Source organism: Hyperolius riggenbachi, chromosome 6 (assembly GCF_040937935.1).
Source record: "Hyperolius riggenbachi isolate aHypRig1 chromosome 6, aHypRig1.pri, whole genome shotgun sequence".
Lineage (NCBI taxonomy): Eukaryota > Metazoa > Chordata > Amphibia > Anura > Hyperoliidae > Hyperolius > Hyperolius riggenbachi.
In genome coordinates, this window is record NC_090651.1 from 24740412 (window position 1) to 24758570 (window position 18159).

General features: G+C 43.0%; 1 protein-coding gene across 1 annotated transcript in view; it reads right to left on the reverse strand.

Moving 5' to 3' along the window:
• Nucleotides 1–476: 476 nt before the first annotated feature.
• The window catches only part of STIL (STIL centriolar assembly protein), a 61360-nt gene continuing 43677 nt past the window's right edge, over nt 477–18159 (reverse strand). Inside the window, exons 14-17 of the mRNA XM_068239036.1 lie at nt 13088–13316; nt 5931–6072; nt 4348–4571; nt 477–1785 (exon numbers count right to left, since the gene is read on the reverse strand). Of these exons, the coding sequence (XP_068095137.1) occupies nt 978–1785; nt 4348–4571; nt 5931–6072; nt 13088–13316 (1403 nt within the window). The 3' untranslated portion in view covers nt 477–977. The remainder of the gene's footprint in view (nt 1786–4347; nt 4572–5930; nt 6073–13087; nt 13317–18159) is intronic.

Genomic DNA, 18159 nt, shown 5'->3' on the forward strand with positions numbered 1-18159 from the left:
ATGCATGGATCCACTAAACAGAAACTAGCACTTGTGGCCAAAGTTTATAGTTCTCGTCACAAAATGTAGATATCGGGGTGCCTATTGAGTGCAGCGATGCTCAGTGTATATTCTTAAAGCGGAACTGTAAATAGTTTTTAAACACAGTGTTTCACTTACCTGGGGCTTCTGCAAGCCCCCAGCAGCCGTCCTGCCCCGCGCCGGTCCTCAGTTCTCCCACCGCTAGCTGCTTTCGGTTTAGCCGCCGGGCCACTGCGCCTGCACGGCTCTGACCACGCGTATCCTTTCTTCGCGTCCCCTGCTATTGCAGAGGGGAACACGAAGAAAAGATACGCTTGGCCAGAGCCGCGCTGGCATCGACTTAGAAGTCTAAGAACAGAACGGAATGGCGGCGGGAGAACTGAGGCTTGGGCAGGACCGGCGCGGGACAGGGCGGCTGCTGGGGGAAGCAGAAGCCCCAGGTAAGAAACACGGTGTTTAAAAACTATTTACAGTTCTGCTTTAAGTCTGCAATTAGAAGATACAGGGTACCACCACGTCTGTATTCCATAGATACAGCTGCATCTTCACCATGATCATAGCTAAAATTAACCTCTTTTTCGAAGCAAAAAGGACACTTCAACTGCCTGCACTTCCATAAGAGAAAACATATATACTTACAATGATTTCATTTTTCTTTCTCTCCTGTAAGAAAAACAATTCTAGTCTTTACATTTTTTTTGCTGCATAAACAAGACATGACACATCATGGTTATGTGGTATCCGAGGTTAGTCAGTTAGTCAAGGATGGAAGACAGAAGGGTTACAATACACGAAACGAATGTCGAAAACACCATTAACAAACCAAGTACTTTAAAATATTCTGAAGGTGAGCTCTTCCCTTAAATGACGACCTTTCAGTTCTTTAGATTCTGGACTTCCACGGGAAGTAAAAATTGTAGCAACTGGTTATTCATTTAACTCAAATTAAAAGAACTTTAAAAGAGTTTAGGAAGCTGGCGAAGATGGTTGACGTCCAAAATGTCCTCAGAATTTGCGGTAGCAGCTGCTTTTTTCCCTGAAGAATTTGAATCTTTCGCATTGAAAAATGGAGAGTTTCTACCATTCTCTTTATCATGGTGACCCAAGAACTGAGCCTTCCCTGCAGGGGCCATCAATTTAGGGTTAACTTCTTTTAGAAATTGTAAAGATGCATCCTCACTGGGGTCTACTGCTGGGAAAGACCTTCTGGGCATCTCATTTGTTATATTCCTTAATTTTTGACCCTCGGAGTGGTGTAAAAATTCAGGGGCAACATTCTCGGATACCTTTTGGTTTGTTTTTGGTGCAGAGAGAAAATCCAAGTTTGGCCTGTTCTCAAACCGTTCCTGGGACACCTTCATGTTTCTATCAGGTTGGACCATCGCATTGTGATTCCTTTCCGAAGGTGAATCCATCTCCTCGTCACTGCTGTCATTGCTCTCAATGAGGGCATAACGCTTTAAATACTTCTTCGTGGCAAAGGACATGTTGTTCGGAGAAATCAGGCTTAGGCCAACCATACTCTTCTCGGAGTTCCCAGGAAAGAGGTTGTGCAGGGCCGAGGAATCCAGACCTTTGTTTTGGTTGGAGCGGTTGAGAGAGAGCTGTGTCAGCTGGGATTCGCTCAGATACTTCAGCGCAATGGCATTGGCTTCCATGCTCAAGTCAACTCCATTGGGAACAAGGCTGCTCAAGCCGATATTTGTAAAGGACGTGTAGTTCAGCCTCGGAATGACAGCATCAGGGTTAATGCATGCCAGAACACTAGAGAAAAAATAAGAAGACTTATTACATAAGGCAGTAACCATGTATTATACATCCAAATGAAAAACTCTTTATTACAGCAAACAACACTACACAAACCACCATAACATTTAAAGCGGATCCGAGATGAAAAACTAACTATCAAGTAACTTGTCTATATATATCTTATCTAAAGTTTCTATAGATTACACAGCATATCTAGCTGCAAACAGCTTCAAAAGTTTATGATTATTTATTCCTGTGATACAATGAGGGCAGCCATGTTGTGTTTGTCACTCACAGGCTGAGGGCTGGAGATGCTATTAGCTTGCCTGTATGTAAATTCAGTCCCCTCTCCTCCCCCCTCCTCCTCCTCTCTGCCTCTGAAATCTCTGGCTAGTAACATCTCCTCCCCCTCCTCCTGCCCAGATTGAGCTCCCATAAGCCATTGCTACTGTCTGAAAATGCCAAGGCTCTCTGAAAAGCTGTGGGCGAGGCTTGTTTAGTTTATAGGGAATTAGAGTATTAAAACAAAAACAAAAAAGTATTTGGCTTGAGGAATGCCCTATAAACAATAGGAAAGGAACACCATTATGCAATGAGTAAACGTTTATCTCGGGTCCACTTCAAAAGAGGTTTAGTCTTCAAAATGAACAAAGTCAAGAAGGCAATTCTGCCAACGCTTCTTTTAATAGTAGCTATGGCAAGCATAGATGATAATATAAATGCAGCATGACTAAAAAGAAAACAAAGCAGCTGTATTTCCTATGTAATGGGTGTGGCTTTTTTGCCAGTCTGTACTTCTTTGTGTGCACAAGCCTCGTAAAGGTCTGAGTTTATTAGTTGCTAGAGCAGCTTAGCTGAAATAGCACATACTGAGTGTGTAGGAGGGCAACCAGTATATTATGTGTATTGAACGGTGTGTACTATGTATTGTCTATTTGCATAATGTCATTAAACATGCTAGCACCAGATTAACCATTAGGCTAGTTTCACACTATAAACCAGCATTAGCGGTGCGTCACCTTCGCTGCACCGCTCCTCCAGAAACAGGCCTTCAGGGAACATGGCCGCCAGCCAACCAGGAAGGGACGCGTGCTTGCCGTCACTTCCTGCTTTGGGGTAGGTGGAAGTGTACGGAAGTGCATTGTAAAAATACGCCTCCGTGGATGCACACCGCCGGTGATTGTTTTAAAATCCACGCATCGCCATAGACTGAAAAGACTTCCGGGCTGACGCAGATCACCGCAAGTCGACACAGAAGCCGTAGTTTTGGACCCACGTCGGGGATGCAACGAAAACGTCACTTCCGTCGCGTCAAATTCAAAAAGTCTCCATAGACTTTCATTGCACAGTGGTGGGGTGCGGTAAGAATACCACATCGCCCCGGTGTGAAAGTGCCCTGAATAATAATACTTAAATAGCTACTTTTACTTAAAGTACTCTTGAACTGGGGCAAAATAAATAACTAAATCACTGAAGCCCATGGTGGGCTAGGTTACTTTTGTATAAGTGTCCTGGCCCTGTTCATGGTCTTTGGGGGGGGTCCCCCGTTCCTCTTCATATTTGACAGAATCCTCCAGTCGCATATAAAATAAACCAGGAAGCTCTCCTAGCAATGGTGCATGAATTAGAAATGCCTAGATACAGGTTTCAAACCACACAAGCACAGAGAAAAGAAGCGTTTGTTCCCAAGCGTTCTTTCTCCGCAGGTACAGCTCGAAAACTATGCCACAGGAGGAATCCGTCGAATGTGAATAGGACCATGGAATGCTGGGGACATCGAACAGTGTCTGGACACTACTACAAAAGGTAATTAAGCCCACCTTGGGCTTCATTTATTAGATTTTACCTATATTCAGGGGTATTTTAAGAATGCAGATAGTTTGTTAGCGATTCTCAAAATAGAAAAATATTCTTGAAAAACAAAAATCAATGCAAAGAAAGTCCGTTAAACGTACATAAAATGTGTGATTTTATGGGGCAAGTGAGATCAGTAAATAAGCAGTTGCAGTTGGTATATTTTCAACTTGCATACATTAGCATAACATTTGCACTAACTTAGCTTAAGCGTCTTAGATGCTTCTAGGTGCGTACACACGTCCAACTTTTTTTAAACGTGTCATCAGACTTGTCGTTTGGACAACTTGTAGTGGAAACAAGTCGTTCAGAATTAATGTACACACTGACCAACAAAGCAGCTGATATGTTAATTTACATGTCGTTTAACAATCTTGACAATGGGACTGGATAGAAGAATGGACTAGATTGAATGACTGTCCAACTAATAGACATTCAAACAAGTTGTTTGGTCATTTAGCACGTACAGTAGTTTGTACACATGTACGGACCTGACTGTCGTTTGAACAACAGATAATCCAATGGATCCGCCAAGCAGATCAGTCACAACTGCTGTTATCAGTCCAAAGATCGAACGTACCCACGTCCAACTGTCGTTCAAATGACCGATTTGAACGACAAGTTGTTCGGAAAAAAAAAATCAGACGTTTGTACCTTAAAAGCTACACAGATTTTTCAGAAGTGGTTTAAACAGACACAGGATATTGAATAAATGGCGATTACCAGGCATTATCTGCAGTGTCTGACGAGTCCGTGGCAACGTCCACCCCCAGGGACCTCAGCTGTTTCAGTGTGGCTTTCTGTACGCCGTCCTGGTCACTAGAGCTGGTGTCACAGAAGCGATTCTCGCTCGGTTTCTCAGGCAAAGATTCACCTGTCCTGGAGCGGTTTTCGTCAGACTCCTCACTAGCTGAAGACGAGGTCTTCAACATATTGTTTACTTGATTCTGCAAAAAGAAAAGGCAATAACAGTCCGCATGACAAATGATCAATTAGCGTAAATGTTTTTCTCAACATGATCTGCATCAGAGAAGTTCAACAGAGTCCCACATGGATGTTAGATCAGCTAATCTTTAATAATGAAGCAATCAGCCAACATAAAATGCATTTACTGATACTTTAGTAAAGTAGTAATTAAAGAGACACTGAAGCGAAAAAAAATATAGGATATAAGGAATTGGTTGTGTACTATGAATAATTACTAGAAGATTAGCAGCAAAGAAAATATTCTTATATTTTTAATTTTCAGGTATATAGTGTTTTTTCTAACATTGCATTATTCTATAATATGTGCAGATTACACAACACTCAGCATTCAAAATGATTCTTTCAGAGCAGTCTGTGAAGTAATGACCTCTCCTCTGGCAGATAAAAGGTAAATAGTTCTATAACAGTTGAGATAATAAAAGTCAGAAAACAGCCCTCTCCACGACTTTGAAAGTCGTAGAGCTTAATGGCTTTTTTGCATAGAGATAACAACTGGAGTTTCTTAACTCTTCCTGTACTGGAAACAATTAGACTGATGTATCTGATCTTAATGTTTTATTTCTTAGCTGTACTACACATACAAATCATAATATAGTTTTTTTTTCGCTTCAGTGTCTCTTTAAAAGGGAGTGTTAGGTGAAATGTAATGTGGCCAGTTACTTACCTTTGGCTTCATCCAGCCCTCTGAAGTCCTCCTGATCCCTTGCCATCATTCCATGCTGTTCCGTTCCTCTGCTGTCAGCCTCCGAAAGCTGGGCTCAGCCAGTCACTGGCCACACCTCCTTGATATTTTTGCACATGCACTTTAGCAATTTACTTACTAAACAAGTGCAGTACGCATGGGGTCATGGGAGTGCGATGGAGGAGGTGCCCAGCAAGGGGCTGCACATGAAGCAGTAAAATGCTCACATTACATTTCCTCAAAGTTTTGGATAGTCTGAAAATGGTTAAAACTTCTTTTGGATTGTTAAAACTGTTCTGAGCCCCTGATCTGTAAGAATTTACATTACTTCCTGTCCAGACAGGAAGTGTTGAAAACTCTCTAAAAGCAATAAAACCAGTAATAAATAAAATACTTATTTTAAAAAATGGGTTAGAGTTAACATTTCCGACCAACTTCTAGTTCTGTATCGCATGTCCCAATGTGGACAGACCGTAGGAATCTGATGAAGTTTATATTATAATAAATGAGAAAGGGTCACATGATGAGCTTAGTAGCCACTGGAAGCATTTATGAGAAAGGAGGCGATATCTACATTACATAACATAATAATGGTGGATATAAACATAAAACTTTTCAGAAATAAGTAAATGCTTACAAGTAAATTTTGGTAAAATTTCTCAGTTGGCAGACTTGGTGCCGAGGGTTCGGGATCCGTGCTTTCGGCGGAGGTTTCATATGCGCTGACACTCGCTGACAAGCGGCCATCGTGCAGGAACGGAGGGGAACGCAGCCCACGCCTTTTATTACCAACACCGGAAAGACATGAAGCAGAAATTATGGATTATCATCTCTTAAGAGAAAACGGTGGTGCTATCAGTACATTACTGCTAAGCTTGCCTAAACAGAGCTCTGGGACTGACAAATGTTATATGCTTGCCAACAATTTCTGGTGTGTGTCCTATAAAGAAGTGCAAAATCTCTCTACATTCAATAGTCTATTCTTCTGCTCTGAATGGAACAGGTCAAATAAACAACCTTCTAAAACTTTACCCAACACTTTATGCGTGTTTATAGAACCCCTTGTGAATAGGGCAGACTGTCAGAGAGTGAATTCTGGAGCGGTGAAAAGTACTGAATACCCTTTTAAAACATTTTTGTAATACCCTGATGAGGTTATTTAATGATGAATTTGTTTTTGTTAATTATTAGAAAAACACTGGAAAGGTTTATCTAGTAAAAAAGTATTACAATACATTATGAAAAAAAACTTTATGTAAAGTAACATGTCTAAATAGGAGATAGATTTAGTCCAAACCAAATTCAGCGGGTACTTGGCAGAAACAAAAAAAACATTTGTACGGAATGCATTTGTTGGCTGTGAGAGTCTACAGAAGCAGTTACTATTCGTAGTATTTTTTTTTTCTGTCTTAAAAAGTATCCACCCAACTCCAGAGTCTGGCAAAGATAAGCATCCAAACATTTGACATTTGAAAAAAATGGGTGGAGGAGCAGTATTTTGTCACATGCAGGCCAAGTAGCTCAAGATATGGTAGGAAACGCTGTATATACATATTAGAATGGGAACAAATATTCAGATTGAAAGCAAAACGTATATCGCACTAAAAACATAACTAACTAAATAAACAAAAAAACAACAAAAAAACCCCCCCGCTAAACCCAATAGTGCTAGAACTTAACATTTAAAAATTAAATGAGGATAAACTGAAGTTTGTGAATTTAATCATTTCCTTACTAAAATATTTAACTAAATCTATGTAAGAATTTTTACTAGTAGAATTAGCATTGAAATTAAATACAAAATAAATACAAAATAGGAAGTTTGCATAAAAAAAAAATACAAAAAATAAAGGGTGATACAAACTCATGTTCAGAGTAATTGAAACATGCCTCAGAAATGAATAACTAATGTTTTTAAGAAAGAAAATTAACATTACAGTATAGCTACAAATTATTTTAGTGGGCATATTTCAAGTTTATTTGGGAATATTTGCAGTTTTTAAATTTAGGGTACAGACTAACCAGCAAGCTCCTGGTGAACAGGACTCATTGGAGTGTGTGAGGGGCTACAATGGTCCTAAAAGCCCCCTTACTAAAATGCTAAGAATAATCTGGCTCTGTACAAATTAACAAGCTGACACATCATTGCATTCCAGCGGTTCTGGAGGTGTGTTTAGCTTCTAAGGGTACAATGGTTAATTTGCATATATTCAGCAGTGATGCTCTGGGAGACATCTCGAGCTCACTCCAACCTGAATTATCGCAAATTCTTTCTGTTTTAAGAAAGCAAACTTTTGTTTTTCTTAGCATTTTAGTAAGGGGGCTTTTAGGACCATTGTAGCCCCTCACACACTCCAATGAGTCCTGTTCACCAGGAGCTTGCTGGTTAGTCTGTACCCTAAATATAAAAAATTATCGCAAATTCTTTCTGTTTTAAGAAAGCAAACTTTTGTTTTTCTCTATATTGAGGGTAAATTCAGTTAAAAAAAACTGTAATCTAGAATAGTCTCTTACAACAGGTTAAAACATAAAATAAAAAAAATAGAACACGTAACTGTACAAGGCAAAAAGAACAGGGATCAGTCATATCTGATCATACGTGGACACACAGGGTGCATTTCTCTGTTTTACTTCTGTCCTGTGCAATAGTTCAGCTCCAGTTTAAGCCAACTAAAAAAAAAAAAAAAAAAGTTTCACTTACCTGGGCTTCTTCCAGCCCCCTGCAGCCGTCCTGTGCCAGTCCTCAACTATCCTCGTTGCTCCGCCGCCAGCTATCGCCGAGTTGGAGGGCCATTGGGCCTGTGCAGCCCTGGCCACATGTATCCTTGCTTGCAGGACGCTATTGCGGACGGGAACGCAAGGATACACGTGGCTAGGGCTGCGCAGGTGCAGTTGCTCACCGACTGCGTTGGCGAAAACTAAACAAGCCGGCTGCGGGGGAATGGAGGATCGTTGAGGACCGGCACAGGACGGCTGCAGGGGGCTGGTAGAAACCCCAAGTAAGTGAAACTTTTTTTTTTAGTTGGCTTAAAGTGGACCTGAACTCTTGCACAGGACAGAAGGAAAACAGAGAAATGCACCCTGTGTGTATTTAGAGAGTTTAGCCTGTCTATTTCCCCTCTCATCTATGTCTAATCACAAGCTGTAATCTGATCTCTCCCCTGTCACATGACTGCCTGATGCTGGGCATACACGGGCCGATGCGCCCTTATCAATTGAGCCGCTGATGGCTTAACTTATCATTTCCGACAGGTCAGATGACCCGCCAGATCGATACCCGGCTTGATCCCCGCGGGCGGACAATAGCGGGGAATCGAGCGGAAGATAAGGAGGATAAGGAGCGCCCGCGGGGACGCGACGGGAGTCGATCCGGCGGGTAATCGAGCCGCCGGGTCGACTCGTGTATGCCCAGCATAAGGCAGAGATGGCAGATAAGGCCATCTGAATGCACAGGCGGTTAACAATAAGGGCCCGTTTCCACTAGCGTGAATTTGCATGCATTTTCTGCATGCAGATTCGCATAACCAATATAAGTCAATGGGCCTGTTTCCACTAGCAAAAAAATCTGCACAGCAGAGTCAGAGTTAGCACACTGCAAGCATAGTGTGCGATCAGCATGTAATAATAATAAAAAAAAAAGCATACATATTTGCCATGCAAATTTGCGTAAGTTTTCGCATAAAATTAATGTAAAAGCACACTGGCACTGACGTGGTTAAAATCGCATACTTACAAAAAATACTCAAAAACTTGTGCATTTTACATTAAAATTTGCATACAAATTCGCATCTGCATGCAAATTAGTTTACGCGTTTTCCGCAACAGAATCGCACCGCACTAGTGGAAACGTAGCCCAAGTCTGCTTTCCTGAATGAGGAAGTAGAAACAGTACAGATATATTTAAAGAGGATCTGTAACGTCAAAACGTCCCCTGGGGGGTACTCACCTCGGGTGGGGGAAGCCTCCGGATCCTAATGAGGCTTCCCACGCCGTCCTCTGTCCCACGGGGGTCTCGCTGTAGCCCTCCGTGCAGCCGTGACATAATATTTACCTTCCCGGCTCCTGCGCAGGCGCTCTGACGGCTGTCGGCTCCGAAGTAGGCGGAAATACCCGATCGCCGTCGGGTCTGCTCTACTGCGCAGGCGCAAGTTTCCGGCGCCTGCGCAGTAGAGCGGACCCGACTGAGATCGGGTATTTCCGTGTAGTTCGGAGCTGAAAGCAGCCACAGCGCCCCCGCTGGAGCCAGCAAAGGTAAATATTGAATTTACAGTCTGGTCTGTCGCCGGCTGTTCGGAGGGCTGCAGCGAGACCCCCGTGGGACAGAGGACGGCGTGGGAAGCCTCATTAGGATCCCGAGGCTTCCCCCACCCGAGGTGAGTACCCCCCAGGGGATGTTTCTGAGGTTACAGAGTCTCTTTAAAGTGGATCCGAGATGAAAAACTAACTAGAACAAGTAACTTGTCTATATATCTTATCTAAAGTTTAGATCACAGCAAATCTAGCTGCAAATAGCTTCAACAGAATAGGATTATTTCTTCCTGTGATACAATGACAGCAGCCATGTTGTTTGTAAACAATACACACAGGCAAAGCTGAGAGCATCTCCAGCTTGTGACAAATTCCCTCCCCTCTCCTCCTTCCTCCCCTCTGCTTCTGAAATCTCTGGCTAGTAACCTCCTCCCCCTCCTGACCAGACTGAGTTCCCATAAGCCCTTGCTACAGTGCCAAGGATCTCTGACAAACCTGTGGGCGTGGCTTGTTTAGTTTATAGGGAATTAGAGTATTAAAACAAAACAAAAAAGTATTTGGCTTGAGGAATGCCCCATAAACTATATGAAAGGAACACAATTATGCATTGAGTAAAAGTTTATCTCGGATCCACTTTAAGGATTTCTATCAGTTGTAACAAAGAAATGTGTTTGTTTAAAGGTTAATATGCTGTTGAGTATTTTTTAGAGTAGAGAGGAGTTCTGAGGTCAGGTCCGCTTTAAGTACCCCTTTAACAAAAAAGCCTGGTACACACCATGCAATTTTTTTCCGTCAGATAGATGAGTCGAATAGATAATTTCCGACAGGTCCGATCTGATTTCTGATTGTTTTTCTGATCGATTAGCCTACAAGTGATCAGAAAATCGATCAGAAATCCGATCGGATCAGTCGGAAATTATCTATCAACCCCACTATCTAAAGGGAAATTGCATGGTGTGTACCAGGCTTAATAGGTGCAAGGCAGTCATTCCACCAAAACCTTTACTATTTAGTAAAACGTATCATCTCAAACTCTCGCATTTTTTTTCCTAAAAAAAAATAAAATAAAAAAAAAAAAGACAAAATAAATAAAAACACCAAAAATGTATCCGATTAGATTATCTTCAACATTATTTTTTATGCTTTATAGAGAATGTGAACAAAAAAGGTCTCCTACAAAATTAACTTTTCTCACAAGAGATCATTTTTCATCTCCTGTACAAAGTAATCTTTCAGAACTCTGCAAGTAAAAAAGTAAATAAAGAAATGTAACATTTATATAGAGTATTTTCTCGCTTGCTGGTGGCTTAAAACGTATTTTAATGATAAGGCGTAAAAAAGATCTCTTGGGAGAAGTGTCCTCTATTCCAGCTTAGGCTCAACACACACCATACAATCTTGGTTGTTCAATCTTACCACTTTCATGTAGTATAAGAGCTTATCCAATCAATCATTCAAGGTCTTTTCAATCTGTTGGCAAATTTGGTAAATCTGTACAACCAAGATTGTATGGTGTGTGTTGAGCTTTAAAGTGCAAAAGTCAAATCTTTTTGTTAAAATGACTTGTGGAATACTTTAGTTGCCTGTGAGGTGGGAAACTACTTAGCAGCAACTTCAATGATTCAACATTCCGGTATAGCAAACTAAATGTGCAGTTCCCGGACAAGCCCCATTATAAGTGTATGGGAGTACCTCCTGGTATACTAAACCTGGATAAAACAGAACTCCGACGTAAAGAAAGGTTGAAACCGGCACCAGCGTCTCACTGACAGTGGAGGAGTAGTGGGTGCGATCAGCTGTGCCTCCAGATGTAAGAGATGAATAGTAATCCAAATGAGAGCAAAAGAGATCCAGGCACCAGCTGCGGATTTAAGCAGTCACCTTTATTTCACTCCTCCAACCTTCAACGCAAATAAAAAAGCCTAAGGCTTCGCTCTTATTTGAATTATAAAATAGAACTTCTGTTATAGTTTTTTTTAACAATTCATATATTTGTTTGTACCGTATGAATGCTTTTTATATTATGTAGCTCACTGCAGTACTGTACTTTTAGCCTTTGTCCACAGTTTGTCCTGTTTTATTGCCTGATGAAGCGGGCTTGGTCCTGCGAAACGCGTTGTATCTATTGGGGTACTAATAAAGTGTTTATTTATGTCAGACAAGTAATCTAGTCCACCACTGCCTCTCCAGCATATTTTGAAACTTTTAATTATTGTTTTTAATCTGCTGGCGTCTCTGTTCATCAAAGTCATTTTGTTACAGTAAACCCGTTTCATGGCCCTGCGGTATTCTGTATCAGGCTACAGTGGAAGGTGCAAACACTGGTGCATATGACAGAAGGGGGCCCCGCCCCAACCCACATATGACACCTAGAGAAGGTGTGCAGGTGAGCCGCAGTGGCAGCGTTATAGTGGAAAGTGGGCGGGCACACTCCCGCCTGCGGATTTATTTTTATTCCATACCCAGTCCGACAGTAAAAAACAAAACAAAAAAAACACCCTTTCCTTTAGGCCCAAAACCCACTAGGAGCGCTTTGCGATTTGAAAAGCTTTTGCTAATGTAATGCAGTGTTCTCCCCAGAATTTTTTTCCAGCTGGGTGGCATGAAAAAGTAGCCGGGTGGGGCGAGATGAGAGAATGCAGTGCAGGTGCTTCTGTGCACAACTCTGCTCCCAGCATAGGAGGAGGTGAGCTGATGACAGCCGGGTGCTCAGCAAAACTAGCCGGGTGGAGCACCCAGCTAAAAGAGCCTGGGGAGAACACTGTAATCCTATGGGTGTGATGCCACTTGAGAGATGTGATTTTATTTAAAAAAACCTATTGCATTAGCAAGAGCTTTTTCATATCACTAGCGCTTAGAAAAAGCTTCTAATGGGTTTGAGCCTTTAAGGTGCCCCTACACGGTACAATCAAATAATTCCTGTTTATTTGAACAAAACGATCAAATAGAGAAGAAATCGAAAATAATCTTTTTCCGATCGATTATGCCTTTTTTTCCTTCATAAAAAAATCTGATCGGTTGTGTAGAAAAAAATCAGGTTGATTGCTTTGAAAATGTAATGGTGTGTGTGGTATGTTTGATAAAATAATCCAATGGATCAACAGCTTATAAAAATAAATGTAATGGTGTAAGGCCACAGTAAGGTTACGCCCCTGCTTCAAGTATGAGAAGATACTGGTGGCTTCATCCCTCACTTACTTCACGGGTCAGGTAAAAGCTCTGAAACTAAACTCATCCCTAGAGAGAGTGCTGCCTTCCCCACCAGCCAAATGCAGTGATGAGACCAAGCAGAGGTTACCAGTGGCTGGATGGTGTAATGGATAAGGGCTCTGCCTCTGACACAGAAGACCAAGGTTAAAATCTCGGCTCTGCCTGTTCAGTAAGCCAGCACCTATTCAGTAGGAGACCTTGGGCAAGCCTCCCTAACACTGCTATTGCCTATAGAACGTGCCCTAGTGGCTGCAGCTCTAGCGCTTTGAGTCCGCCAGGAGAAAAGCACGATATAAATGTTCTGTGTGTGTGAAGCAGGTCTGGAGAGCTACTCACCGTGGCTGAGCTGCAGGAGGAGACTGGCCGGCGCACTCCGTCAGCTGGCTGCTCTCTGCGAAGCTGTAAATGTCCACAGCCTTTAAGGAGGAAGCGATGGTGGTGGTGCTGGTATCTTGCTCATTGTTCACGGCGGCACTCAGCTCTTTACAGAGCTCAGTCTCATCCTGTTTGTTCAGGGACTCCTCTTCCTCAGGACATGGAGGGCAGTTCCAAAACAGGCTCGCACCTAGAGGGTCAGACGTGTGACACAATTCAGCATTTCTCACTGCGATGGATAGAGAGCAGCCCTAATGCAGGAAAACCTGAAGCTAGAAACTGAATGCGAAGGTTTTGCTTTTTTTCTATATAACCGGTTCAGCACCGCAGTCCGAAAATCTCATGCATCCGAGCAACGTTCACCTCCCATTCATTCGCCTTTAATTTTATTGCTACTTATCACAATGAATTGATCTATATCTTGTTTTTTCCGCCACTAATTAGGCTTTCTTTGGGTAGTACATTTTGCTAAGAATAATTTTTTTCTAAATTATTTTAACAGGAAGATTAAGAAAGAAATGAAAAAAAATTCATTATTTCTCAGTTTTTGGCCATTATAGTTTGAAATTAATATACGCTACCGTAATTAAAACTCATGTATTTTATTTGCCCATCTGTCCCGGTTATTACACCGTTTAAACGATGTCCCTATCACAATTTATGGTGCCGATATTTCATTTAGAAATAAGGGTGCATTTTTTTAATTTGCGTCCATCACCATTTATAAGCTTATAATTTTAAATAATATAATAACATATTCTCTTGACATGCATATTTAAAAAGTTCAGACCCTTGGCTAACTATTTATGTTTTTGGTTTTTTTATTGTATTTATTTTTATTTTTTTAATAAAAAAGAGTGTATGTGGGTAATTTTTGGTGTGGGAGGGAAACTGCTAATTTTAAAATGTAAAATATTTTTTTTTATTAAAATTGTATGTTGGTGCAGTTTACTATTTGGCCACAAGATGGCCACAGTGAAAAAAGTCCTGGATGCGAACGATCTCGCATCCAGGAACTAAAATGCTGGGGAGATGTTTCCTGGGGGCAGAAATACCGCGCTCTCTGGAGAGAAAGCGTCGGTATTTCTGCGGGGAAGGTAGATCGGTGAATGGGAATTATATTCCCATTCACTGATCGGGGGGCTAGCGGCGGGCAGCGGGAGCACGCCCGATCGCGCGCACCAGCCGGCGGCAGCGGCACCTATCTGGACGAGGAAGCTCATCCAGATGGGCCGAACTGGTTGAGACAACCCTTCTTCGTTCTTTAACCTTTTAGCAGCTTGCAAGTGCTCCAGGCCAATTTATTTTAGCACTTTTTTTCCCCTTTGTTACATTTCCTTGCATCTAATTAGTACTGCTGTAATGTGTATGGGTGTGCTTGTCAATAGAGGGCAGTGTGAAGTATTAACCACCTGAGCTCAGGAGGTTTTGCCAGTTTGTGCCGCCCAGTCGCCCCCCCCCCCCCCCCCCCCGCCATCTAATGGCTAAACCCTTTAGCTAGCACTAGGCTAGCTAGTATAAAAGCCCGGCACCCCCGGCTCCCCCGTTTATACATTACCCAGCCTGGATCCAGCGATCGGCGCAGCCTCCCCGGACAGCTCCGGTCTTCACTATGGGGAGGATCGCACTGTCCCATATTCCAAATTGGTGGCAACCAGAACGCAGTACGTTTTTGTGAATGCCTGGAACATACACACTCCATGCAGACAGTGCCCTGGCCTAGAGCTGAGCATGGAACCGTAGTGCTGCAATGCCAAACTGCTATCCACTATGCCACCATGTGGCCCAAATGGCCCCTTATCAGTGATGGCTTAACAATGCCCAGTTCTGTCAAACAGGGAAAACCATTCTGGTGTCAGTACAAGCAAATTCCAAAACCCACTGAAATAAAAGGTGAAAGAAACTGAGGGGAGGTTCTGAGGGTCTGCAGCGATACAGAACCAAGTATCCTAACAATTGCAGATATTTGGTTCTGGTTGGCCCAAACCGAACAGCTGATATTTGATGCTATTTAATTTTTAAAGTGGACCTGAACTCAGAATGTCCTCTCTGCTCTACAAGACACGCAACAGCAAAATAACCCTTAAACAAAGAACATGTCTGTTACAGCTGATACAAGTCCAAAAATAAAGCTGCGCTGTTTCTATTTCCTGCTTTCATGGAAGCAGACATATTGTTTACAGCCTGTGCTTTCAAATTAGCTTATCTGCCATAGGCAGTCATGTGACACAGGGGAGGAATCAAATTTCAACTAGTGATTAGACATAAATGAGGGGGAATTAGACAGGCTAAATTGTCTAAATACATACAGGGTGCATTTATCTGTTTTCCTTTTGTCTAGTGCAAGAGTTGAGCTGGTTGTTTGACAAGTTAATGTGACAGGTTCACTTTAAGAGCATGGCTGTTATCTCTGCTTCCAGAGGACTGCCCTACTCCAGCTGTTGACTGCAGTAATCCCTGAGAGTGACTAGTAAGAGATAGCCTGCCCCCTGGTGGACACTGAATAAATCACCAAGCAGTGCATGAAATACTAGACTAGAGCTCTGACTGCCAGGAGTGATCAGGTGACCAATCATTTTTATGTGAAGCCTGAGTTCTGCTTGTGGTCAGGGACCGTGTGCAAAACAGCAATCCTCTGTGGGGCTGGCTATGTACTGGAAATGGAGGCAGGTCCCAGCTCTGTGAGCACTCATTGGACAGATGAAGCTTAGGGCACATACTATGACGAGCCACTGCTCAAAATAAAAAAAACAATGAATTGTATGTGTAGTACAGATAATGAATAGAACATTAGTAGAATAGAAAAGGGTCTCATTTTTATTTTCAGTTAGAGTTTTTTTCTTTTTTTATAACAATGCATCATTCTGTCACAATTGCAGTTTTAAAACCACACTCTGTATTTTAAACTATAAAACAAAGCAGAAATAACGACCCTTTTAACTTTCCTGCAGCAAAACCTTCTCTTCCTTTCTTCTACGGAATCTTAATTTAAGTGCTTCAGGAAACAGCCTTGTATTTGACCCAGTTGGGTAAAGCGAAGCCCTTTTGTATAGATAACTGATTTTTTTTTTAACTCTTCCTGTACTGGAAAACAATCAGAGACTTTTGCTACTAATGTAGTATTTCTTAAAGGGGAACTGAAGAGAGAGGTATATGGCGTCTGTCATGTTTATTTCCTTTTAGACAATACCAGTTGCCTGGCAGCCCTGCTGATCCTCTGCCTCTAATACTATTAGCCATAGCCCCTGAACAAGCATGCAGCAGATCAGGTGTTTCAGTGGTTCAGACTTATAAGTCTGATCTGACAAGACTAGCTGCATGCTTGTTTCTGGTTTTAATCAGATACTACTGCAGAGAAATAGACCAGCAGGGCTGCCAGGCAACTGGTATTGATTAAAAGGAAATAAACATGACAGCCTCCATATACCTCTCTCTTCAGTTCCCCTTTAAGGTAGCCATACACTGGTCGATTTGCCATCAGACCGACCAACAGATAGATCCCTCTCTGATCGAATCTGATCAGAGAGGGATCGTATGGCTGCCTTTACTGCAAACATCTGTGAAGCTGCCGCCGCCCCCCGAGCCGCCGCATACATTACCTGATCCAGCCGACGCAAGTCCCCCGGTGTCCAGCTTTACTGCACTTCCTGTCTGGGGAAGTTTAAACAGTAGAGGGCGCTCTACTGTTTAAACTTCCTGCCGGCACAGGAAGAGGAGAAGCCTGCCGGATTCTGAGCCCAGTGCGGAGATGGAGCAGCGGTGACTCGCACCGGCCGGATCAGGTAATGTATTGCCGCTAGCGTCAGTCGTCGGGCATTCGAGCGCCGCTACTGACGCACTCCTGACCTGCCGGCGATCGAGCGAAATCTTCCGCACGGACAGATCGACGGGAACGATCGATTTCGGAAGGGAATCGATCGTTCGGTCAGTATTTGCGCAACGGTTTCACAGTCGATTTGGTCACAGTGATCGAATCGCCTATATATATCGGCGGGAAAATCGGTAAGTGTATGGGCCCCTTTAGCTGTACTACACATACAATTCATTATTTCATAAGTTTGTTTTCCCTACAGGTTTGCTTTAGCAGTGTGATGAAGAGAGGGAGCACAAGCCTAGACTACACAGAAGCATTCACTAAGTAGGACAGAATACCCAGAAACCTCATGGTGTCCCAGAACCACTGGAATATTGTGAGAGGCTCAAAGGGCGAGTGCTGTAATAACAGTGCAAGAGATTTGGGTGCAGCTGGCGCCACCATAGACTGTAATAGGAATTACAGCTATAGCAGCGCACAGTGAGTAATTTCGGCGCTATCAGAAGACCGAGCTGAAGATACTTTTAAAACACTAATTTGTCTGCTGGCAATTGCTGGAAGCCGAACGACATCATTCCCCACTAACCACGTGGACCTGGAGGGGGAATAGTAATTAACGCCGCCAGGGAAGCTTGTGCAGCAGCAGTGTGAGCCATATACCGGCTGTATCCTGTGCCCAAGTCTACCGGCAGCCAGTTCATATGGAAAAACGCTATATTAAAGGTGGCCATACACTGATCAGAGAGTGTTCGTATGGCTGCCTTTACTGCAAACAGATTGTGAATCAATTTCAGCATTAAATTGATTCACCATCTGTGAAGCTGCAGCCGACCCCCCCCCCCCCCCCCCCCCGCATACATTACCTGATCCGGCCGGCGTGAGTCTCCCGATCTCCGAAGTCTTCTTCTCCGCGCTCGGCTCCACGTTCACTGAACTTCCTGCCAGGGGAAGGTTAAACAGTAGATGGCGCTCTACTGTTTACACTTCCTGCCGGGACAGGAAGAAGTGGAGCCAGCCGGAACCCGGAGCCCAGCGGAGAAGTGACAGCGGAGACCAGGGGACTCGCGCCAGCCGAGCAGGTAATGTATTGCCGCTAGCATCGGTCGTCGGGCATTCGAACGCCGCTATCGACACACTCCCCCACCCGCCGGCGATCAAGCAAAATCTTTTGCACGGACGGCTCGACGGGAACGATTGATTTCAGACGGAAATCGATCGT